Source organism: Perna viridis, chromosome 1 (assembly GCF_037379345.1).
Source record: "Perna viridis isolate PV_CMFRI_1.1 ecotype Kerala chromosome 1, ASM3737934v1, whole genome shotgun sequence".
NCBI lineage: Eukaryota > Metazoa > Mollusca > Bivalvia > Mytilida > Mytilidae > Perna > Perna viridis.
The window spans coordinates 52,742,387-52,769,639 of NC_142445.1; the positions used below are offsets into that span (position 1 = coordinate 52,742,387).

The 27,253-nt window shown below is 31.4% G+C and overlaps 1 protein-coding gene across 4 annotated transcripts; it reads right to left on the bottom strand.

Moving 5' to 3' along the window:
* Nucleotides 1-94: 94 nt before the first annotated feature.
* On the bottom strand, nt 95-26,328 carry LOC148629326 (DNA ligase 4-like). 4 transcript variants are annotated; one of them, XR_015915848.1, is made up of 19 exons: nt 25,949-26,328; nt 22,427-22,504; nt 19,375-19,476; nt 17,303-17,611; nt 14,855-14,998; nt 14,360-14,466; nt 11,655-11,800; nt 11,153-11,354; nt 9,421-9,703; nt 8,541-8,708; nt 7,304-7,441; nt 6,412-6,558; nt 5,933-6,050; nt 5,091-5,223; nt 4,013-4,148; nt 3,666-3,757; nt 2,861-3,013; nt 1,156-1,363; nt 95-1,104 (listed from the first exon to the last, which is right to left on the bottom strand). XR_015915848.1 is itself a non-coding variant. In XM_088548334.1 (18 exons), the coding sequence occupies exons 1-18, from the start codon at nt 26,144-26,146 to the stop codon at nt 1,225-1,227; spliced, it is 2,793 nt and encodes a 930-aa protein (XP_088404460.1). In that variant the 5' UTR covers nt 26,147-26,327; the 3' UTR covers nt 95-1,224. The 4 variants fall into 4 exon arrangements, 3 of the variants coding, with proteins under 3 accessions (XP_088404460.1, XP_088404471.1, XP_088404480.1); XM_088548334.1 differs by having other exon boundaries at nt 95-1,363; nt 25,949-26,327; XM_088548345.1 differs by having other exon boundaries at nt 95-1,363; nt 14,855-14,959; nt 25,949-26,326.
* Nucleotides 26,329-27,253: the final 925 nt, after the last annotated feature.

Consider the following 27,253-nt stretch of genomic DNA (forward strand, 5'->3'; position numbering starts at 1 on the left):
GCGTAAGATCTAAAGTCTCGTCCTTACATGGACAAATTCAAAGCATGAATAAAACATTTGAAGATCTACAGATAAAACAAACAAAAAGACAAAATGATTTTCTAATTTTATTGCAACTAACAAATACAATTTACAAAAAATTTGAAATAGCTGCCATATGAATTGTTTTCTTTATTGTTTCACAGCATACAAGAGGTTGAACAGCACTTTAAACATACAGTACATGTGTAGTGATAGATTTGGGCTTAAATAATACATAAACACATACCCACTTAAGGAGGTAGACCTAGGGTAAGGGAAGCAACTCTTACAAATCATTGGAACACTTATATTCACCATTTTACATTAATCTAAAGTAAGTGTAAAAGCAACTTCGACTGATTTCATTCTACTTCAAAGGAAAGTTTGAAAGGCTATGGTGAAATTAAATATGATACAAACATATCACTGATTTCAAGATTTATGTTCCTTACACTAGGTCTTCCTCCTTAAATAATCTCTAGACACATACAAATGAAAAGAAGCCTATAGATCAAACATACAGAGTATTAAATTTTATCCAGTGTTAATGTAGATGAAGATTTTTCAAAAAGTTTTTATGATAATAACAAATCAAAAGATTGACTGCCAATAGCTCAAATGAGCTTTCCATTTAGGTGAGCAAAAACAGTGCTGTTATGAATTGTACAAAAAATTTACCTATTAAAAACTTAACTTCTTACTTAGTCCATAGAGAAGTTTTCCAACAACCTTTTTTTTAAAAAAAAAACTGCTTTCAGACTGTTTTGAATTTGCGATTGTATTTTTCAAATTGAATTATACTGTTCTTTGAAAAAGATATTCACAAAACTTTTGTGTCACAGTTCTTACTCCAAAAATAGTGAAATATAAAATTTCACAGTTTACAACAATATATGTAATTCTACTACTATCATGCTAATGATCGAAGAAGTCAATCATCTTTCTACATCTTCCTTTTAGTAACATTTAGTCTAAAGACAATACCATTAGTATCATACAAATAAAGTAAGATTATGTAACCTATAACATGAAAAGGTAAAACAATAAGCTCTTTACTAAGATGGTTCAAACTGTCTTCTTGGGGTTAAATCTCCCTCTTCCATACAATAATGTGGTTAAAACTATGTAGTTGAGGTTAAATCTCCCTCTTCCATACAATAATGTGGTTAAAACTATGTAATTGAGGTTAAATCTCCCTCTTTGCTAAGATGGTTCAAACTGTCTTTCAGAGGCTAAATCTCCCTCTTCCATACAATAACATATCCAGTCAGGTGTTACAATATGGAATTTTCTTCTCCTGCTTCTTCTTTCTCTTTTAAGTTCATTCACTCTTGACAAGTCTCTGTAAATTAAAAGGTATATTAAATTGACAACAATGTTTTTCATATCCTTGTTAATCGTGTCAATTACTGAATACATGAGACATAGAGAAGATGGATCATACATGTAGTGTTTAAGAGAAATTACTGAGAGGTGCAAGACAAAATTTTAAGCATGAACCATAGCAATGTGATGGTCACTAAGTTTCATGGAGATACATAATAAGAATATACAAGCAAGTTCAAATAGAATGTAACCTTCAATACTGAATTAAGTACCAGTACTTCCAATTGACAATTACTGTCAACATATTAATTTTCTTGAAGTACTTATTTTCCCTACTTTTACAGTTGACCGAAAAGTGTGAAAAAATAGTACACATGAAATAGATCTTTAAGTACAGCTATTTGTAAGATCCAGGCAGGAGATGATTTATCCATGTTTCAGAATTTCTTTCTTTTATATTGTGAACAGTTCATATAAAAATGAATAAAACTACATAACACTTATTATTTGTTGAAACCATGAAAATTGGTACCTATGAAAAAGACCCCTTGACAGAATCTGTGAAATAATGTTTACAGACTGTAAACTTTACAGTATATGTCCACTATTAAACTCCTGAAGAATTAAACATTTACATTATTAATTTCATAATCAACTTTTCTCAATACATTGTATATGCCAATGAATTTCATATGTTTAATGCTCCCCCAAAGATTTTCATGCACATGAAATGAAACTATGCTTTATTTCCATCACTAACACTTCAACAGTTAACAGTAAAATGTAAGACTTGAAAGTAACTCAGTTGCTAAACCATCTACATCCAGACACTGCCATTAAAATGATAATTAGTAAATACTGCCCCCTACACAGTGGGTGAAATAAAAGAGGATTGCTTCACAAAGCCATAAGTCTCCAGCCATTGAAGAGAATCAATATCCCAAAACTCATACAAAATTTGTTATTGATGGTGTAGTATGCACTTCGACACATATTAATATATTCTACAAAATATACGGAAGCGAATCACCAAGCAACATCCACAAGGTCTCTACTGTTGAGAAGTGCAGAAAATAATAAAAAAATATGGTAAAGTATAATTGAGGAATATTGAAATTGTAAATAAAGAAAGTCCAACAACTCATTCAAAACTAGTCAAATCAGTATAATATGCACATCTACATTACATAACATAACCTACAAAATATGGAAGGAATATATCAATTTGTTTTAAAGGCAATGCTTGCACAGTCATTAATAACTATGAAAAAGCAGGCAGATGGATGGATGGACAGATTGCCACAGACAACCCATTTGGTTAAGTGGGGAACAAAACATAACTGTACCGATCAACAATAGTACAGTACCATTCTTAATTAAGATCATTTGGATTCAACCAGTGGAAACATCTATTACAAGTTTTTTTTTCTGAAATGTCACATCAAACTACATTATATCAATATATACTTAAAAGGTAGAGGGTATACCATTACATTTGTATAACAAGACTTACTGTTTATCTACCAACACATGGGAAACATCATTGTCCAAATCATCTGTTGTTGTTCCTCCAAAAAATCTAAGTTCTAGTTCTAACAGATCTAAACTAGAATCTTTTATATGTGTAGATGGATCACCAATTATTGAGTACTTGTCCATATAAAACCTGTAAAACAATACAAAAAAGAAGTTGTTTGAAATATACACTGTAAAAAAGTTCTTCACAAAGTGCAGCATTATATGCTGAGTTGTTGGGACAAATATGGGAATAACAGCTCTTAATTATTCATATTGTGATATTTGATGAGATTCAGGCAAAAACATCAGTTGTCACAGATCTTTTAAATTTGCAGTTAGACAAAAAAATGACATTTATACAAAGTTGAATAAAATCCTTATTTCAAAACCTTTTTTTTTTGGCCTTTACTTCCGATGTTATAAAGGCCTTAACCTTTTTATATACCTATTAACCTTTGGAACAGTTCCCCATTGACACTGTCTTATGTAAAAGCAAATTTTCTTTATGTAAAAATTCAACTATTTAGTAAATATAGAAAATATAGTAATCTTATATTTATATGTGGGAAATTCTAAATTTTTCATTGATTTTGTGGGAGTCTCCCCATAATATGGAAGGGTTAACAGGCATGTTATTCATCCACAAAAACAACCCTTTGGTGGTATGGAACCTATTAGGAAAATTTCATCTTTAACAGACACAAAATGTTCGTGGGTCATATCCAAAGTTTAACTGTAAATCAAAATACCAGTATTCAACTTTGTCCTCTTGCAGGTCACAACTGTCTCATATTACTTACCTACAAGCTCTAAATAGGCTATAGGAGGATTCATCATGGAAGTAGTTCTGTTCTAATTCTGCTATATCATTCTCATTCAGTTCAATTATTTCCTACAATAAAAGTCAAAATCAATATTTTTACAGTATATTATTTCTTTTCAGTAAAAATATTAAATTTTGAACAGCATGTACATTGTGTAAAGGAAAATACAGAATAAATCCTAGAAAACAATACAAAAATGTACAAATTATATTTACTGTGTAAACATACATGTAGTAATATATAAAGCATTTAATTTTCTTAAAAATTAAAATGTCAAGCCTTACAAAGCATATTTGAGAATAACAAATCAAAAATAATTGTACCTCTGTCATTCTGTCAAATACATTCTTCAGCTGTTCTGGTGTAGTGTCTTCAGTGTAGCTATCACCAAAATCATCATAATCCACATGGAATGATTTCTGGGTCTTTGGGGATGTGTGGATCATATCACCTGGTGACCTACATAAGAATAACCACTAAACGGATCCTTTAAGGAATCAATCATGGAGACTAAAGTCCATAAAATCTCTGGTCACTTCACTCCGAGTCATTAAACATAGTAAAATAACAAGATCAATTGTAAACATCCAGTGTTAAAACAAATAGTTCACTTGAGGCTGTAATTATTTTGATAAAAGAAAGGGCAGATTTTGTAATACTTTATACATTTTTAAATAAAACTTGTGGTTACTAATGTTTAGTGCATGAACACAAGAGCCTTACTTTATGTATTAATCAGTAGTTGGCATACATTGCACTCTTATGTGTATATGAAATGAAAGCTGAAGAAGTATAAAGCTATAAATATCGCCTAAAATTATCAACTTAGTTGTTTTAACATAAAAATTGATCATAACATAATGAAATATATAAATGTAAGGAAAAAGAATGTCATAATGGTGTAATAATTTGAAAATGAAAATTTTGTTGTTTTTTTTCCCAGATATTAATATTCAGAATACTATGTCCACACCCAAGAAACAATACTATATTTTCACGTGTGATAAACTATGTAATAATGAATGTAATAATTCAATATGATGTTCCTTGGGTGTGGACACCATTTCCTTATGTCTTGCTTGTACTTGTATGTATTAATCAAAGGATTTCTCATATTGGTCACAAAGCCTGAGTGTACTGTAGTACATTATATTAAAATTTCAATTGATATTCTCTTAAAATGCTTCCTTAGTTATCAATACATTAAAAAAAATGGAATGCTTTATTGAACACAATCATTGTTATCTGTGTATTCATACTATCTTATGTAGTTGAATTTAGGTCCTTAAAAGCAGGAAAATAATAACAGTTTAACATTCAAACAACAAAAAGCTGTGCTTTTAAACCTTTGTGAACATTAATTATAAGAATGTGTTTATAATGAAATTATTTGGATCTTACCATGGAACCCATGTTCCAACATCCACACATCTTTGAAACCATTCAAGTTTTACAATGTCATAAATGTCTCTTTTTATAAGATTCTTCACTTTCAATGCCACTTTATCAGCAAGTACACAAAATGTTGTGGATCCTGTGAAAAAAATGGTACTTCAAGGTAAAGATTACTAAAACATATACTAGAAATACAGTGAGAGATGCAAGCTTATTAATAGAACACACCTCTCCCAACTGCTTCACCTGGAATTTAATCATACAAAACACTGAAGTTTGAATATCTCTCTTTGCAGGATACAACAATTTTTATCCTCTTTCATGTACAATTACATATGATGCTCAATCTTCCTACGAAATTTCATTAAAATCCATTGAGTGACTAAAAAGGAGGTAAATACATGTAAACCTCTTAGATGAATTATTCCTCTTCTTGACGTCCACCAATAATTACCGTATCTTTTTTGTGCACAGTAAAACAAAATGAAATACCTTCATATAAAATTTCATCAAATCTATTGAGAGGTTTGTGTTTAAAAGATATGAACTTGTAAAACCCTAAGCATGGATGATATGCCCTTCAAGAACCTGAAAACGATTATCTTCTTTCATGTACATCTACCAAATTTACATATGATGCTTAACCTTCAAAAAAGCTTCATCAAAATACATTGGATGGTTTAGTTTTTGTGCTTACAATTTGTAATTACAGGAGTACAGTTAGAATATGAAAGAGCATTAGTTTCAAATTATAACATATAATGGATAACAATGCAAGTGCAAAAAACAATTTATCAAGACTCCTTTCTTTATTAATAACCAGAATTAGATAGGAACAACAACCTAACCTGGATTTTGAACAATAGTTCCACCAAATTCAATTATTTTCTTCTCTGCTTCTGGTTTTGAGAATGATGAAGAACCATTTATAACACAAAATTCTTTTCCTTTCAACATCTCAGAGATCTATAAAGAACAAAAAACAAATTCAATCATGAAATGTTATGTAGGAGCTTTCCAAAAATAAATACAGGCAAAATTATACAACACAATTTCCACATGAATTTCACACAATATTCATCTGAATTGAGCATATAAAATTTATGACTGAATCGTGTGAAATTCATATAAAAAAATCTTCACATGAAGTATATGTTAAGTGAATATCATGCCAAAATTACATTAATTTCACATGATGTTCATATGTGACACTCAATTCACACAAATTTCACATATAAAATATTTGCTTGTGTATATAAAAGTCTGAATCATAGATAAGAATGTTCCATGACCTTGAAAATTTTAATATATAAATTTCACTACCTACCTTTGTCACAGAAGAAGCATCAACCCCTTTAAACCTAGCAGCCAATGTTGGACGTACCACTCGACTAACAACTTTACGTTTCTTCTTGACAGGACCTTCCTCTTCATCGATTTCAACATGACCTGCAGCTAGCTTACCCCCTGATTTCTAAAAACAAGGAAATAAAATATACTGTCTGTTTTAATCAACTATTAAACCATATAATCCAGAGGCCAACACTTGAATGAATAAGATTAGTCATCACTCAAAAATTCTTAAAATTAATTAACAGCTCTAAGGAAGACATCATGTTTCTGTTCCAGAAAAAATTAATTACAGGGATTGCAGAAAAACTTTATGTTAATAAGGACAAAAGTGTTCAAATCTTCTCATACAAATTTTGAAAGAGAACATCAATATCATTTAAATATTTCTTTAATTGAAAAATGGAAATCTGAGAAAGACGAAGCAAAATGACAAGTGTATTGTAAAGTCTGCAACACTCCTCTGAGTGTAAGAGTGTGGCAGGTGTCGTGCATGGACAAATATGTACTTGGTTAATATCATATCCTAAAGCAACTTACCTTCACAAATAATACACACAGTAAAAGAGCAAAAAAGTGAAAACTGCCATTTTGTAAGATTAAATATTGTGCCATGAATACAAGGAATCTATTTTTCTTTTTAATATATAGAAAACTTATTCATGCTTATATTTTATTTCAATTAAAGGATAACTCACATAATCCATAAAGCAACAATAACATTGTTTTAAGTTCATATATGAAAATAAACAATTCCTTGTCAAACATAGCATGCTAAAGGCTAGTTTTTTAAATGTATATTGTAACCAATAATTTTACGTTATTGATGCATTTTAATATAGTTTCCATTTCTTTAATATGACAATAACCTCTTTCATTTCCTGAATATCAGCTGTTGTCATACACTCATACCAATGCTTGTCATCACGAAATTTCTCCACTCTTGGAAATCTCAAAGTACAACCTGTCTTAAATCTGTCACTATCTATGATCTCTGCTGCCTTTATCTACAAAGTAAGTAAAGGACATCCATTTTACAAGGCATAATCAACATATATCAATATATTTCAACATATTTTACACTTGTCAAAGGTTTTCCTATTGTTTCTATACCTATACTATTAGATTATTTAATATTTTTTTCAATGAGATGAGCATGAGAAACTCCTGTGAGTTGAAAAAAATATTTAATAATCTGTTATCGCTGTTTTGCGGAAGTGTAAAGTATTACTTTTCTTTTATTTTCAGTTTTCCTGACCTAAATATGTAAATTATATTAGCGCTGCAAAGTTTCCTTTCAGGACTATTTTTCGGCGACATGCTGCATGATGTCACATATGTTGTGCAGCTGTGATACACATCATTTGAAAAAAAAATTCGGTTAACTATGTCGGTCGTGTTTAAAATTTGTAAAGTAATTTTGGGATTTATTCATTCTAATCGGATAAGTTACTGTATTTTATCATTTTCCATTGTAGACTAGAAAATATTACTACAAATCAGGCATTATTTCATACACAGTAAACAAACAGACGGTTATTTGGGTCATCAAATATTCCTACACAGTTGCTTGTGGGTTACACGAGGACATCGAAACTAGTGATAATTTTCATTCTCACTCAACTGGTGTGAGATTGAAAATTATCGTATAGCAAGATCAAAAGGATTTTTAACAAAATAGCGATAAATGTTATTCCATTAATTCACACCAAGCTTCATTACTTTGGTATGTTTTTACATTAATGATTTAAGTTTTTTGAGTTAATGGATTTGGTAAACAATTTGATTAACATTCTCCATAACAATGAGGGACAGATAAGGCAGGGTGATAACCTTCAGCTGGTGTTTAATTCAAACAATCAAATCAGACTCAAAAAGGTTTTTAATGTTAACAAGATTTCTTACAGGTATGTGGTCTAAATTGAAAAAAAGAAGAAAAAACTTTGAATCTCAAGAGTTAAATACGAAACATAAATATAAGTAAAAATCACTTAAATACAATACAAAGCGTTCAGTATTACACAAAATTTAAATCTGCAATTTATCAAACATTTTATGAAACCCTGTAAATGTAAATATAATTGGCTTTAAAACTCATACACTTACCTGAACAATGGCAGATTTTGAAGGCTCAATCCATGCATCTGGTTTCTCTTTGAATCCTGAAGCCAGGATTATATTTGTTGGTGGATTCTTCTTATCAAAACTTTTCCAATGGTCAACAAGTTTACTGTTAAACTCTGATAATTCCTTTTTACTATAACCTGAACCAACCTGACAATATAATTAATATTTTACTAGTTATTATTGATTGATTGATTGTTAACACCCGAGCAGCAATATTTCCGCTATCTTCAGGCGATGAACATGAAATGGGTGATAAAATGAACGTGAAATGATGATGAAATGAAAATGGGATGGGACACAAGTATAATGGGGTCAACAAATTTTGACTGCCACTGGAAAAAGGGAAAGGTGGGTAGGGTTGAGCAATTTAGCCTCCTGTAGTGGAGCCCAATGGTACCTACTCAGGGAGAATACCACAGAAGGGTTTTTTAACATGCGAGGAACATGGCATCTTTCCCAAAACGTTGCACCACTATGGTTCGAGAAATCTATGGTTATTTATATTGATTATATATGAGAAAATTTTGGTACTTTGAATTGTGTTCGAGAAATCCCAGGTGTTTGAGCCATCCCAGTTCGAGCGAGTGAAGTTTGACTGTAATACAGTTCTTCTATCAAATATAGTTATGAAGTAAAAGGTTGGGATGTCAAGCTTCAAAACAAAACAATATGTGAAAAAGCATATTTACATACTTTCTAAGCACTTTAATATTTTACATGAAAAAAAAATTGTAAAATTGTAAAAGCACATTTCAGTCTAATCCTGATAATTTTTTTTCACAATGTCCAGATGTTTTTGTTAAGGAATACTTCTTGAAAACACAATGCCTTAAAGTCATCCCTTTCAAAAATACACTACCTTACAAAATGAGTAAAATATCTTTGGTTCTTCTCCCTCTTCTGGTGGAACAGCAACAGCACACAGGAAATGTGACATCATTCCTGACCTATGACCTACACCAAAGAATCCACCAACGACCAACACATCAAGTTCATCCATCAAACCACCAACATATTCAGGCTTTACTTTAAACCATCCCCCTTTTCGTGTATTAGGTCTATATACTGACTCAGGATTTTTTACCATAATTCCCTCCTCACGACCATCTATTGCTTCATTCAATGCATCAGCACAGTCTTGACTGGAAAATAGTCACATAGATACTGTTAAGCAGTAATACAGATAATGTAAGAAGTCACATAGATAACATAAGAAGTCACATAGATAATGTGAGGTAGTTACATACATAATGTGAAAAAGTAACATAGAAAATGTAAAGTAGTCACTAAGTCACAAAGATAAGGTAAAGAAGTCACAAAGTTACAAAGATAATGTAAAGAATAATCAAGGAAACTAAGATTCTAGCGGAAATCAAAAGATTGTAGTCCAGGGACAAAGACCAGACAGGGAAAACAGACACACAACAAAGAACATAAAATAATTGTAATAACACATACAAAGAAACAAAATTAATGAGCAACTCGGACTGCACTAGATGTCACATAGATAATGTAAAGTAGTCACATAGATAATTTTAAGTAGTGACATAAACATTGTAAAGTAGTCACATGAATAATGTGAAGTAATCACATAGATAATGAACTGTAGTCACATACATAATGTAAAGTAGTCACATATATAAAGTAAAGAAGTCACATATATAAAGTAAAGAAGTCACACAGATAATTGAAAGTACATGTAGTCACATAAATATTGTAAAGTAGTCACATGGATAATGTAAAGTAGTAACATAGATGATGTAAAGTAGTGACATAGGTAATGAGAAATAGTTACAATGTAAGGTAGTCACATAAATAATATAGAGTAGTCACATAAATAACGGAAAGTAGTCACAAAGACCATGTCAAATAGTCACATAGACAATATAAGATAGTCACACAGATAAGATAAAATAGCATAGTGACGAAGTCTAGAAACATTTTGAAGTTTTTATACTTCTTTCAAATTACTTTTCATTCATTGAAGTAACATTTAGTATGACAAAATATTTCTATACATGTATCACAATGCATACCAAAATGAAGCCTTGCAACCAACAATTCAAAGTTGTTTTAACTAAAAGTAAAGAATTTTGAAGTATATAACATAAAAAGTCAAATTTCAATGTATGACTGAAGATTGTGTAACATAATTCTTAATCACAGAAATTGATGCTTCATAAAAGCATTTTGAGATACCCCAGTAAATGTACATTTATAAAGTTGAAATATTTAGATTATTAAGAAAATCAGTCCGTATTTTGTATTCAATTTAAAGTTAGTAGAGACTATTTAAACACAATACAGAAATCTGGGTCTTTTGTTAAAACATTTGAGTATCAAATCACCTTCTTACTTTTTAACAAAATCAATTTAAAATTTGAATGCATTAAGTCGTGTATATAGCATGGACCTTGTCTCAAACTTCAAAACATAGATTTCTATTAAAATAATAATTAAATCAAATCCAAACAAAAGAAAAGATAAGTTGAATCTAACAAAATTAATGTACCCTTCATTTTATTTTCAATAAATCAAACATTACTTTCAAGACACAGAAAACTTATTCAGTTTGAATTAGGAAATCTTACTTAGTTCTAGCTTCCTTCACATCACTTAAGAGTAGTCTTCCTTCCTCTGGCTCAAACACTGTTTTCAGTATCTTCTTTCTCTCTTTCAGGGGTTGATTTGTCAGAACTTTATCATTTAACAAGACAATATCAAATACATGAAGACAAGACTGTAATCCTTCTTGTTGTTGTCTCTTTATATCTAAATTCATAGCTTTGGTTGCTAAAAAAATGAAATAAATCTACAGTTCCAACTTTGGTACCAAGAGAAATCTACAAGAGCTTTTGAAGGTCCAACATTGATACTAATACAGAAATACATGAGTAATGGCCTATTGATGAATACATATAACAACAGGTCTGAAATCATCTACAAGTGACATACATTGACTTCAAATGATGAAATTTCAACTTGTGAAAAAAGTGGAACAAGAAACATGCTGACAAACAAATTTATTGCTTTTTAATAAACTCAGGTCAGATAATTATGAAAACAAGAAAATCAAAACAAAATCATACATACCAAAAGTCTTTGTAGCAGGATCATACCCTATCATTTCCCCATCAAGAATACATTTCTTAACAAATGGTTTGAAACAATGATGTATAAACGGAGTAAGGTTTCCATCCATTGTGTGTGCTCCAAAGGTATTAGTATACTCATTTCCACTACAAAGACGATCATTATCATTCATTACAAAATTGATCATTCAAGTTAAAGGGAGATAATTCATTTTGTAAGCTCAAAATAGTATTTCATTTAAATAGAGAGTCTATAAACAGAACTTAGACAAATTCAGACCCTCGCTCAGCTCCAACAAGATTTCATATAATAAAGATAAAGATGGAATTCATGTTAATTATTGGTTCATAAATATTATCAAACTAACCTGACCAGAATACTAACTTTTAATAAAAAGCTTCCCAGAGTGCAGCATGGTATGATCGCAGTGGTCCAAACTGAACAGTTGGGGCAAGTGTGGACACAATATTAGTTTTTGGCACACTTAGGCATAGGGACTACCAATTCATTATGGACACAACAACTGGTATGGATACTACATTACATAAAATTTGAAATTCAATAAATTTTTGAAATCAGACCAAAAATAAACAAGAGGCTCCCAGGAATCTGAATCACTCACCTGGTTAAATTTTTGCCTTTAAAGGACAATAACTCTAACAAGGAATTGTCCAACAATTTTGATTCAAAAAGACTTTGGTTGAACTTATCATAAGGATCATTTCATCAATTGAAAGTTTCTTTCTATCTATTATAGTTTTCAAAATATTCACCGAAAACTCCTAAAAAGTCATTTTTTGCCTTTCAAGAGCAATAACTCTAACATTGAGTTATCTAACAACTTTGATCCCCCTACAGAGATTTGTATGCCTTATCATAAGGATTATTTCGAAGTCAAGTAATTAGTCGGAAAACTGATTGTTTTATTACAAACCATGATCGAAGTGTGTTTTAACAACAATTAGCATGGCTATTAGAATTAATTTGTTGACACTGTGTATGGCTTGATTTATTTATTTAATTAATTTAAAATTGCATGTGTTTTTAAAAGAAACGAATTTTATTAATAACACGTGGGAATTTACACTACCAGTGATATCGGACATTTTGATATTTTAAATTTTTTTTTTTTAATACAGATGAATTGTAAGGGTATCTAACTATTTAATGAAATGTCAAATAGACGATAGTAAAAGTATTTCCACGACTACATTCGTTTCACTAGTGAATCTGAAATTTTATCGTAATATTGTAGAGCACATGGTTTGACAATACTCCTGACTGTGAATCAAACAAAGCAGAATGTTATGAACTATGACGTTTTTGATCTAGAAAAAAAAAAATAAAAATAAAATTTCACTAAAACACTCAGTGCCATTCAGTACTTTAAACATGATATACATACAAAAAAATATCTTCCGATATGAAACGCATGACATTACGAATATCGTATAAAGTGAAGCACATATACATGTACAAGCATAACAAATGATGTAAATACATAAACAATCAAGGACCAAACTACTGGTATTTCCGATTTATTCTCGACCTCAGATTACTCAAACCTCAGATAACTCGAACATTTTTGCATGGTCCTTTCGACTTCGAGTTAACGAGGTTTGACTGTATATATATATATATCTCTATAAAAATATAGATACATAGAAATATAGCCATTGCCAGTTGTTTAATCTAGTTCCTAATCTGGTTTCCTGGTCAATATCATCAATTGGATCTACTCTGCCTTTATATATATTTTAATCTTGTATGAAGCTAGAACAATAATTCTATGATGGTAAACATGGTACCAATTAGCAGCTTAATGTGAAGAAGCAATATATAATTACACAAATCATATGTGAATATAAAGTATTGAAATAACGAGTGCAAGAAGTCACTAAATATTAGAAACTTAAAAAACATTAAAAATAGGGATAAAACATCAAAAAAGGGCAAGTATTCCAGCATGGCTAAACAGATTGAAATGTTCAAATGTGTCAGAGGAGAGAGTTTTGAAAAATTGTGAATTGTGACGACGACGCATGCCATGTGATGGCAATAGCTGACATGGCCTTTGGCCAGGTGAACTAAAAAGTAGATTTTATTCAGGTGGGTCCCTTTGACCCCTTATAACTCGAAAACCATTAGAAATATCTGGAATCTGATTGAAAACTACAGGCAGGGACTTCCATAAGGAAACAAATAAAAAAAAAGTAAAATCTGACTAAAATTTAAAATTCTGATTTTTTGGGGTGTGGCCCCTTTGATCCCTCGTTACTAAAAAACCATAAAAGATATCTGAAATCGTATTGAAAAAAAACGGCATTGATTTTCATAAGGAATATAATGAAAAAAAATTGAAATCAGACCAAAAATTAAAAAAAAACACAGATTCCAAATTAGCTTGGAACCATCCTTTAATAGTCAGTAAAACCATATCAAAATTTAATAACAATAGGACAACCACAACTAAAGTTATCACACAAAAACCAAGTATGTACAGACTACAACACAAGGTCAATGAAGACAGCAACAATTTACGACCAAAATTTGTTTGTGATTGTATAAAATGCCGGGCATAAGGACTGTGATTTGATTCCATTGATATTTTGTAAATTGAAAAATTCTTCATCAGATTTCACATTAAAAATGCTAGACCAAAAAAAATCATAATAAGGGAAAGAGCAATTTAAATGAAAACCTACCTTCTTGTAAAGTACTTGTAGTTTTCTTCCTCTTTATGTAGCATCATTCTTTCACCATCAAATTTTGTTTCTATGTAGTATTGTTTCCCTTCCATGATTTTTTCTATCTAAAACATCACAAATCACCTCAAATATGATAAAAATGCTGTTTCACATGTTAACAAATGAACAGGATTAAATCATTTTACTGGTAAAAATAGGTCTAAACTAAAAAAAAAGCCTGTGTTTTTAATAACCAGGCCAATACTATCTTGTTCTTGTTCTCTCTAATTTTCCATTATCTCCATGATAAAAAAATCATTGTTAAAAATCTGTTAATGATAATTTTACCACTGACTCATAATGAATTAAACTAGAACACAAGTTTACGTACCCATATTTTGAAATGTTGGACAAAATCTACATACACTTAAAATGCAATGAAAAAAAATCTACATTCTTAACTGTGCTGTTGTAGGAAGGAAAGAACAACTTCCTGTATTATAGCATAATTACCTGGTCAGGTGCCCCTCTTTCACCTAACATTGGAGTAAATGGTGAAAAAACTGATATCCCTATCTCATGTACTCTTTTATCTTTGTCTCTCAGCATTCTGCACACCTGGAAAACAATATGCCCTGATGAGGCATAACTAACTACCTATTAAAGTTCAAAAATATAACAGAAATATTACAGAAAGTGTAAATTTGGCTGATTCTTGCACTTAAGTGTTTACAGCAGGTGGATGAGCAGGCCACTGCCTATACTAGTCCATGCTGTTACTTTTTGATAAAATCTTTTCAAATTCAGACATATTGTTTCCTGAAACATAAAAAAAGGTATCTACTGATTTTCATAATTTTTGTCTTTGAGTTATGGTGAAAAATGTGAATTAGCGCATGATCCATTTAATAACTTGAAAATATCCAACAAAATCTGTCAATCTGACAACCGCTTGTTTGAATTAATAAACATTTAAAGTAGAGTGTAAAAATTCAGTCATGTGTTATATCAGAAAACCATTTACAGAATCAGAAAGTAACTCAAAAGAAAACTGAGCATCCAGCAGTTTGCATTGCAAGTGATATCTGTTGTTTACAGAGATGACAATATAATGTTTGGTTTTTTTTTGTGTGTTTGCTTTTGCATTTTTTTGTTGATAATTTTGTAAGTTCCCTCAGCTCTACCAACAAACCAATTTTCAAATTTCAATTTACATGGGTATGCAGTTTATTGCTGTGTCCAAGACTTTTTTTCTGGCACAATATTTGTTTCCATTAACAGCCACAGTTAAAATCCACATTGTTGTGTAATGGAGGAAATATTAAATCTATTATTTTTCTGTCCATGGTTAAGTTAAAATACTAATCAATTCAGGTAGTAAACAAGATGCTATTGATTTTCATTGACAGGACCGTTTAAGAAGAAACAAAAAAACAACCAATCTTTAAATGCAGGAAATGCTTTTAATAGCATTTTCATGACCTGAACCAGGATTTTGCTAAAGGCAACAATTTTTAAATTATTTTCAAAAAACTGTCTTCCGACCCCTAAGTTCCATTTTTAGTATAGGCAGCCATATCTATTCACAGATTAAAACTCACAACAGTCATTTTGAGCACTAAAGAACTAATACGCTTATTTTCATTAAATGATCTTAAATGGTTTTAGAGAAGAAGATTTCCAAAGTTGAAAAAAAAATACCAAAAAAAAAACTGTTTCAGGGGCCATAACTCTTACATCAGTAAATGAATGGTTTTGAAAATTTCGGCATAGGTCCGTCTCTTGATGTTAAACATTATTACCCCCCCCCCCCCCCCAACTAGTATTTGCTAAAGGCAATGGTATTTGAGTTATTTGCAAAAAAACTGCCTTCTGACCCGCGTGTTCTATTTTTAGTAATGACAGCTATGTTTTTTCACAAATCAAAAATCACAACCATCATTTTCTTGGGATACCCTACGGAACAATGTGCCAACTTTCATTGAATTCTGTGCAATGGATTTTGAGAAGATGATTTTCAAAGTTACACATGCAAAAATTGAAAAAAAAAAAACTGTTTCAGGGACCGTAACTCCTACATCAGTCAATGAATCATTTTGAAAATTTCAGCATAGGTCCATCTAATGATGCTAAACAATATTACCCAGCCAGAAATTTGCTAAAGGCAATGGTTTTTGAGTTATTTTCAAAAACTGCCTTCTGACCCCTATGTTCTATTTTTAGGAATGGCGGCCATTTTTATTCGTGGATAAAAAATCCCTATATTAATTTGTTTGTGATACCCTAAGGAACAAATATGCCAACTGTAATTGAATTCTGTGCAATGGATTTTGAGAAAAACATTTTCAAAGTTGCACAAGCAAAAAATGCCCCAAAAAAACTGTTTCAGGGACCGTAACTCCTACAGTAGTTGACAAATTATTTTGAAAATTTCAGCATAGGTCCATCTAATGATGCTGAACAATATTATTCATGCCAAAAATTTGCTCTAGGCATCTGTCTAGTAGTTTCAGAGGAGAAGATTTTTGAAAATTTGTCCACAACAACAACAGAAGCCAAGAGATGGCATAAGCTCATTTGGCCTTTGGCCAGGTGAGCTAATAATTGAATATGGAAATGAAGTAGATAACTAAAAAAATGTTTGAGTTTTTAAGATGGAAGATTTATTTTAAGAACTATTTTAATGGACTCCTTATTTCTCATTTAGCTTTAATAATTTCAACTCATTTTAAATTCCCTCATTCAAAAAGAAATAGGGATGCATGCTGAACAAGGATACCCTTAACAATGATTTTTTTTTTCAAAATCCCCACATAGTAAAAACATGTTTTTCAAATCCAATATGTTCATAAAATTAAATTGTCAATAATGTATCACAAGGGCTGTGTTGTATAACCGAGTGGAGTCTGTGAGTTTTAATTAAATTAACTATTAACAGACTTATATACAGACGTACATTACCTTTTCCAAATTATTGTTGACATTATAGAATTCCTCAGCATCTGGATGATACACAGAGAAAACCGAAGCTTGACTCAATCCAACTTTTAATTCCTTCACAATCATTCTGATCAACCACTTCAATTCAACAGCTGACATATTTGTAAGGAGGTGTAGAATATTTTTCCTCACCAAATCTTTCTTTTTAGCAGCATTATTGGCTGCTATTCCATCAAGACAATCATTGACCTCTTTAATTGTGAGTGACCCTTTTTCAGGACATCTGTTCTTCAAGACATAGTAAGCAACACTTGCAAAGTCACCTGCTTCCTATCATAGAAAGTATATACATGTACATACAGTCAAGTGTGTCCTCTTATTTTGTGACTCCCAAATTTCTGCATACTATTAGTGTATGTAATTTAATGCAGGTAGGTTCATCATTTTAGTTTATCATATATCTAATAGTAAATACAGCAGTTTTGAGAATCTGATTGAGTTGAAAATATTTTACCTGTATCAATCACCCGTCAGAACATCCCTGTATCAAATTGCTAACCTTTATCACACCCCTTTATCCCATGACTGAGTAACCTTTATCGCACCATTACTCAGAAATCTATCTCTATTGAATGAAGGGTTTTTAATGTCCTTGACTACCCTGTCGAGTCTCGCACGGACGGCTATCTCTATCATTTTTATTGCAATATTTATATTAATAAGTATCATAATGAGTGAAAGTTGAATAATGTAAAATATCTACCTGAGTTATAATTTAATTTTAACATCATAACAAACAAGCCTCATAATTATTGTGTAATCTACAATGACACTAGAAAGCGCATGAAAATTTGTGTTCCTAATCACAGTTATTGCAAATGATATGATAAGTCCTGAGGAAACCTGCTGCTGGTTTGTCTACAAATATTAAGGTTGCATTAGTTTCACTTTGGTCCCAGTGATTGTAGAAGTATGGAGTTTGAATGGACAAATCCTTATTTTTATTTAATTAGAAATAAATTAATTTAAGATAAATACTGTAATCTTGCACTTTGCGCAATAAACAATATGCACATGGAAAATTTATGTTATTTTTCAATAGACAAAATTTTTATCATAGCCAATTCTTAAATATTTGATGGTTTTTTTTTTCAAGACAGTAAATAGCGGTAGTAATATGTTTGATTTTATTTGAAAAAAATTGAGTTGATGCAAGGCCCCTCTAAATCTGGGATCACCCCTTTCGTATTTATATACAAGATGGGCTGCATTACGGTATTTGATAGTGCTTAAAATACTCTACACAGATTCAGGTGAAAACAAGATTGAGGTCTTTTCTTGGTACCAGCTTGTTGTAGCCAAAAACGTATGAATGTTTAGAATATAAATTATGAAAAAAATGCATAGAACAAAAAAAAATGTTTCTAAAAGAAATCAGAACAAATTGATTGTGAAGTTAGTAGGTCAAAAACAGGAAGATGAACTTTGAATCTGCTTTCACTACTGATGTTTATCAAATAAAGGACCATATGCCATTAATACAGGGTAACAGAATCTGCATTCACTATCGATGTTTATCAAATAAAGGACCATATGTCATTAATACAGGGTAACACAATTAAGGAAAGAACTGAAGTGAAAGTTAAAATAAAAGACTTAAATGGACAAAACAGGAAAAGTATATATAGTTAGAATGAAACATCCCTTATCTACAATATGAAACTAAGGTCACTGATTGAAATTATATAAAGGCCAAAAAAGGACTATGATGGTCAACACAGGAAGTAGGTAGCTGTGAAAATGATATGGCTATATAAGGCAATGATATCAAGTTTTTCTTTTTTACCCTATATAGAAGAACTGTGATCAGTACTATGAGACATGAAACAAACATAAAAAATATGTTCTAATAAAAACTAACTAACTTAATGAAAATAAAGTGGACATCTTAGGGCACAGAACTGTGATCAATATGTTTACAGGAAAGTGAGAAATATTATTCAGAAAAAAAAACAAGCATCTGATTGCCTTTACCACATCAACATCTTTTGTAGTTTCATCTTTCCTTCAACATGTTAATACAATATTATTACCATTTTTGCAGACTTTGGCGCTTTGTAGTTGAGCAACCTATTGGCATCAGGACTATCCTTCCCTAGACATAAAACTTCAATTAACAGTTTGGCCAGCATATGCTGAAATGAAAAAAAAAGTCATTTTTCTCCTATAAAGGGCAATAACTCTTACATGGAGTTATCTGACAAATTTGATCCCTTGTCGACTTTTGTAGGCCTTATAATAAGTATCATTTCAGCAATTGTAAAACATTAGCTAAATATTTAGTAACAATGGCCATGTTTTTTAACCAATAAAAAATCCAAACATTCATTTTGTGCAGGACACCCTAAAAAACAAGAATACCAACTTTCATTAAATTCTATATAGTAGCTTCTGAGAAGACGAATTTTGAGAGTAATAACATCGAAAACAGCAAAAAAAAACGTCCAAAAAGGGCAATAACTCCAAAATGGGTCAACAGATTTTCACCAAAATTTGACCACAGATAGATCTCATCATGCTGAATACTTTTATCCATGTCAAAATTTAGTTAAACCTAATGGTTTTGGAGATATATGCACAAAACAACTGTCTGACCCCTATGTTCTATTTATAGTAACGACGGCCATGTTTTTTAACTGATCAAAAATCCAAACAATCATTTTATTTAGGATACCTTAACTAGAGGCCCAAGAGAGCCTGAATCGCTCACCTGGTTAACCATTTGCATATTTGAAAAACTTGAGGAATGAGACAGGCTAAGTTAAAATCAACTAAATTGTCAAATGCAGGAAATGCTTTTCATAGCATTTTCATGACCTGAACCAGAATTTTGCTTAAGGCAACAATTTATGACTCCTAAGTTCCATTTTTAGTATAGGCAGCCATATCTATTCACGGATTAAAAATCACAACAGTCATTTTGAGCACAATACACAAAGTTGTACATGTGAAAAAAAAACAACAAAAAAACTGTTTCAGGGGTCGTAACTCCTACATTAGTCAATGAATGGTTTTGAAAATTTCAGCATAGGTCCTTCTCATGATTCTTAACAACTTTATTTTGCCAAAAATTTGGTAAAGGCAATGGTTTTTGAGTTATTTGCAAAATACTGCCATCTGACCCCTATGTTCTATTTTTAGTAACGGTGGCAATGTTTTTTTCATGAATCAACAATCCCAACCGTCATTTTGTGTGGGATACCCTACGGAACATAAATGCCAACTTTCATTGAATTCTGTGCAATGGACTTTGAGAAACAGATTTTCAAAGTTGCACATGCGAAAAATGCAAAAAAAACTGTTTCAGGGGCCGCAACTCCTACATCAGTTGACCAATCATTTTGAAAATTTTGGCATAGGTCCGTCTCATAATGCTAAACAATTTTACCAATGCCAGAAATTTGCTAAATGCAACGGTTTTTGAGTTATTTGCAAAAAACTGCAATCTGACCCCTATGTTCTATTTTTAGTAATAAAGGCCATGTTTTTTCATGGACCAAAAATCCCAACATTCATTTTGTGCAGAACACCCTAAGGAACAATCATGCCAAGTTTAAAACCTGTCAGTCCAGTAGTTTCAGAGGAGAAGATTTTTTAAAATTTGTCCACAACGACGATGGACGCCAAGTGATGGCATGAGCTCACTTGGCCTTTGGCAAAGTGAGCTAAAAACAAGAATACCAACTTTCATTGAATTCTATACAGTAGTTTCTGAGGAGAAAATTTTTGAATGTAATATCATCAAAAACAGCAAAAAAAGTTCAAAAAGTGCAATAACTTCAACATGGGTCAACAGATTTTCACCAAAATTTGACCACAGATAGATCTCATCATGCTGAATACTTTTACCCACGTCAGAATTTGACTTAACCTAACGGTTCTGAAGATATATGCAAAAATCTGCCATCTGCCTCCTATGTTCTATTTTTAGTCACGGCGGCCATGTTTTTGACCAATCAAAAATCCAAACAGTCATTTTGTACAGGATACTCTAAGGAACAATAATCATAAGTTTCATGCAAATCTATTCAGTAGTTTCAGAGAAGATGTTTGAAAAATTGTTAAAGACGACGACAGATGACGACGATGACAATGACGACAACGGACCAAGTGATGGCAATAGCTCACATGGCCTATGGCCAGGTGAGCTAAAAAAGGATACCAGGGTATATTGCCAACACACAATCACATGTAATTTGATTACTGTAAAAAAAAACATACTTTCTTTACGCTTATAAATAGATCAAAATTGGTACATTCACAAATAATCTTCCGAAAAGGCAAGAAATATCAGGTATAGTCGAAGTACTCATGTACTGAACCAATTTATAACAATCATTAGAATTTTTATGCCTCAAATAATAGTCAAATTGCAAATATAGGGATAAGCTAAAAGTGGAGTACAGGGATTGACTACAAATGTAAATGTGTACACAAGCTTATTGTTGTAAATGGTTAACATCAAACTCTTTGATTTACATTCACCATTGATTACGATGGACACTCAATTTATCTTAAAAAATATACAAAAATTTACATGGCATCATAGCAGTGGGTCAGTGTGCCTAATAGCCAGTTTCAATGTTGTTTTACATGGAACATACAACACTCTCTGACATACTGCATAATTGAACTACACACTACTAGTTGTCCTTTCACAGTTTCTAAATTCTCCAGTTGAAATTAAAAACTATCTGTCAAATCATTTAAACTTTAAGCCATAACCTTTAAAATAAATCCCATTCTTAGATACATGTACCTTTCAACTAGCCACAACTATTTCTCGGTTGATAAGCTAAAGCTCAAGTGTTACGCACAATTATCGCACAAACACCCATGTGTCTAGTAAAAGCACTCAGTTTTTTTGGCATTTAGTTTCAGAGACATGTACATAAATGTAAGAATATTAATTTGGCATAATAATTAGTCCCTTGGCATTTTTGAAAAGAGTTCATGACCTAAATATTGGCACAGAACTCATTAAGGAGACACAGAAAAGGCTCCAATAATGTACCTGTTGTTACTGACATTGACTATGTCTTTCTTCTACCTTATATGTAACAGTTTTTAAACTTTACCACTTACCTCTTTAATACCATAAGCAACCCTTTCTTTTTCAAGATGAGGAATCAAAAGTCTCATTGCTGAATAGAAAGAATCATTCTGAAAAATAGAAAAAGTAGTCATTTCACGATTTCTTGAAAAGTTAATCAAATGCTTCACAAGGCACAGCTTGATGCGACCACATAGATCAATCCTGAACAGTTGGGGCAAATATGGACACACCATTTTAACTTGAAAAAGCTTTGAATTTTAATTACTATTAGATATTTGATACAGGATAAGAACTTGACAAGAATCGAAGTGGTCACTTTTTGGACTTTATTCCTAATTGGTTCCAGAAAAAACCACAAATTAATCCCAACCTTCCTTTGGGGTATGGAACTTTGTAGTTTCTGGCTCCTTTGTGGCCCCTTATTCTTATTTGGGTCTACTCACAATCCAAAATAGTAATCCCAGTCTTCATTTTGTGTAATGACACCTTGTAGTAAAATTTATATGAGATCCATTCACTTTAACTCAAGTTATTGTCTGGACATAAGGAAAATGCTAGTTTCGGGCCCCTTTAAGCACCTTACTCAAAAAGGCTTAATTCTCAATCCCTAAAATCAATCCCAGTCTTCTTTTGATGGTATAGCACCTTGTAGTACAATGTCAAAAACATCACTTCATCATTAGTTCTGTTAATTTCTAGACATCAGGGAAATGAATGTTTCTGCCCCCCTTTTTGGCCCCTAATTTCTAAAATGTTTAAATCTTACAGTGAATTTCTCACAACCATGACACTCTTTTGTTACCAATCTGCTAAACAATACAAAGGATTGACAAAGCTGTAGACCCTTTTGTTGTAAGTTGATGAGCATGCTGAAGATACACTTCCGCAGGGTAGGGCTTGGGTAGAACAAAAGAATTTTCCTCGCAGAAGTGTATATTGAGCATGCTCTACACATGCCCACTGACTATCCCACATTTAGCACAAAAGGGTCTACTGGGACGTTTAAACCAACCAGTTGCTATTGTAAGAGTTGAGGGAATTTAGTGTGTTTTTTTTTTTTTTTTTACATAATTGATTTTTGTTGTTGTTTAGTTATTGCATTTAGCAATTGACAGAAACATATTCAATGTATTTTTTGTACTTGCCAACACAGGAAAAGTATTAATGTGGAAAACTATTGGTTGTGAATATTGCTTACATTTTTCCAAGAAAAAAAGCTTTAAACCCTCAGGTCCACAAGGGGATAGCAGATATGAAATGGCAAGTTACAGAAGAACAATAAATTTCTTATAGTAACACTTCCATGAAATGAACAACAACTTGAAGTTACAATGTCATGCTACATTTTATTTGAATTGTCCCATCTCAAATCTGAATCCATTGAATACTGGTTTTTAAATATATGTATTAAAATATACTCCTTCAAAGGATCTACTTTTACAATAGTTCAGATTCTTATAAATTTCTTGCACACATTTTCATATTATTTAAACCATACATGTACAAAATATATATATAGTTCTGATGAAATTCAATGCACTTAAGCCATATGTATAATTTCAATAAAATCATTTTTCACCTGAAACACTCAAATCAGAGTTGTAAATCATAGCACTTAAACCAGAACAATTACAATGAAATAAAACTAGGAAATATTCTCCATATAATTCCAGGTTCATGTATATCATTGCACATAACCCCAAGCTCTACTTCCATTGAAAAAAAGCAATTAATCTAAATCTTTAATTTAAAAATAACCAATGCACTACATCCCAAACTATATTTTATGGTAATGAAAATCATTGCACTTTAATAATCCACAAAAGTTTCAAGGAAAACAGCATTTAAATCCAAATCTATAAATTCAATGAACTGCACTTAATCCAAAGAAGTTCCAATGTAAATAACACTTATTCCAAATCTTAAATTTCATAGAAAATCATTGCACTTATAATCCCAAATTATAATTTCAATCAAACTCAATATACTAAATCCCAAACTATAACACATATTAAAATTATTACAGTATTCCAGTTATTACTGTATTAACATGATACTTAATCCCAAACTATGAATACCAGTGCAGTTAATCTGGAACATCATAATTCCAATGGAAATCCTTCACAATTAATAAAGCACTTAATTCACTTTTAAGCCTACTCATACTCAATATTGAATAAAATAAACTCATAGCACTATTTCCAATATTGCAATTTACATGAACTTCAAACTGTTTGCACTTCTTCCTTAACTATAATATTGTAACCTGTATAGAGAGGAGGCGCATTTATACATTTACAAAATATATAACCTAGGTTCGTACCAGGTTACCGGTACCTGAATTTGTTAAGAACAGTGATGAGAATGTTAATGATTATCCAAATAACTACCGAGACAACCAAGATAAAACCTATATCAAAATAAACTTGACTTTGAAACATGCTATGGTATGACCAGCAAGTTACACTGCTGTGGTGTGATATAAGGTCACCTCCAGTAAAGTCACTGTAACCCCCTGAAATCAATCCCAGTCTGACTATTGTAAGGTAGGTTATTGTGGAATAATAAAGATGTTCCTATTCTTTAGTTCAATTCTATGAAATGTTTGTTTTTGTCCCCTTTTTGGCTCCTAATCCTAAAACAATTGGAGCCATAACCCAAAACATCAATACCAACCTTCTTTTTGTGGTTTAAAAACTTTTTATAAAATTTCATAAAGATCAACCAACATATTCAAGTTATCACATGAAAACCAGGTGTCTACAGACACTGACAACTACAACAGCATCATTCCATTACTAGACCACAAAATTATTGTGGTTGTATAATAATTGCAAAAACTCTGAAATGTTCTTTGTAGCAATATCTAGATTAATAATAGGATAATTAGTTGGAAAGAGTGAATAACCAAAATATTATCACGAGTGCCGAAGAATGCCTAGATTTAATGTTTGTGCATGAGTTAAATCCTCAAGCATTCCTGACACTAGTGATAATATTTTGGTTATTCACGATAACCAATTGATTATCCTTCTTTTGTATATTGATTTTCTTCACAATTTATCGATATTTTCAATATGAACTTTGAATTCTGTGATTGGCGGATAGATATCAAAGTTGTGACGTTTTGGCAGGAGAAAGCGCAAAAGTGAAATTACCGAATGTATTTCAGTGTGAATTATCGAAATTTATTACATTGGGAACATTTGATAAAACACTGCTATCTATATAATAAATTAAGATACTCAATTGATTTACAAAATGTGGACAGTTTCTAGCAGCTTTATACATGTTACAATGTTTTAGTTTGCAGTGAGACAAAAGAAATAAGCAATTTTACAAAGATGATAAAATGCTTATTTCTTAGCCCTTTTAAAACTAAGGACCAATATCTGTTTAAAGACCTGCCTAAACTCCCATTTACACAATCAAAGTTTTGGCAAATAAATGTATAGGGTCAGCGGTAAAACTAGGGCTGGTCGGATAACTTTATTTATTTTAGCTTAGGGCTTAGAAAACTGCACGAGTATTAATGTATGTATTATACTCACAGTGTCTGTATTTTTAATGTGAAGCTGTTTATGAAAATCCCTCCATTTGTCTGTGAACTCTTTCAATATCCGTTTCTTTTTGTCATTTCCCTGGGTTTTAGATATCTTTTCCAGTAAACCACACAACTCTGCGAAAGACACCTTTGAAGCAACTGTTGGCCCATCGCCAATATTTTCTTCGTTTATCCGTTCTTCCATCGCGAGTGTTTCAACCTCTTGTGTTGGAAATGCTAGTTCTGTTAAAATTTAAATAGTAGTCATAGTTTTCTCTCACTTAGATCCTTTTTGTCGTTTCAGCATTTAGAAAGTGAAAGTAGACGGTCCTACTTAGATATGCCTGCATACGCCTGCCAGGTTAAAATACGCCTGTAAAAGAAATGTATCCGCCTGTCGGTTTAAATAGCTGAATTTAGAAATAAAATCAATAAATATGAATTAATACATGTAAGCCAGCACTCCACAGTATTGTAGAGCTGCCTAATTTTGGTCTTGTAATCTGATGCTTTGTAACATTTATCACTTTAAAAAATTGTCAAGCATCTGTAAATCTATATATCTAGAAATAGCTCAAGCCAAGGCCTTCAGGATGCAGTAAAAATTTTCTGGAAAAAAATTACCCACAGCATATAGGGTTACCATAGAAACCATGCAAAAATATGCGAAAATTTGCAAAAAAGTTCATAAAATCAGGTTTAAAAATATCAAATTTCCCGCAAAATATCTGAAATTTTTATTTCAATCCCTGAAACTGTTCAAACTTTTCCCTTCAAAAACCCCTTCCTCATATGGGCATCGCCGGTTAGATTTTGAGCTATTTCACTTTGTAATCCACTTATTAAATTTAGCATGGTAAAAAATTGACTTACTTTCACTTTCACAATGAAGTCAAATTGTCATTGAAAAAAAGCCCCTTCAACATTGAAAATATATAAAACATTGCAAAATACTTTTAAAAGTCCCCTTTTTTCAGAAAATGTTTTATCAACAATAGATTCTTCATTTTTAATCACTATAGCAACCACCGGTTTCCATTTATGTCATTTTTCATCCCTAGCCAAAAGTGCGAAACTAAACTAAACTGTGGAGTGCTGGCTAAAATGAATACATTTATCTAGTTTTTATGTATAGTTATAGCTTTTCGGGAGGTCAGAAATCATGGGCTAGTTCTACTTCCCATCAACAAATAATTTCCTGAAAGTATAATTTATTTGAACAAAATACATCTTTCGAAGATAATATACCATTATTTTCGCAAAAACACAATATTTATGCTACAGGCTTATGCTTTTCTTCTACAGGCGAATT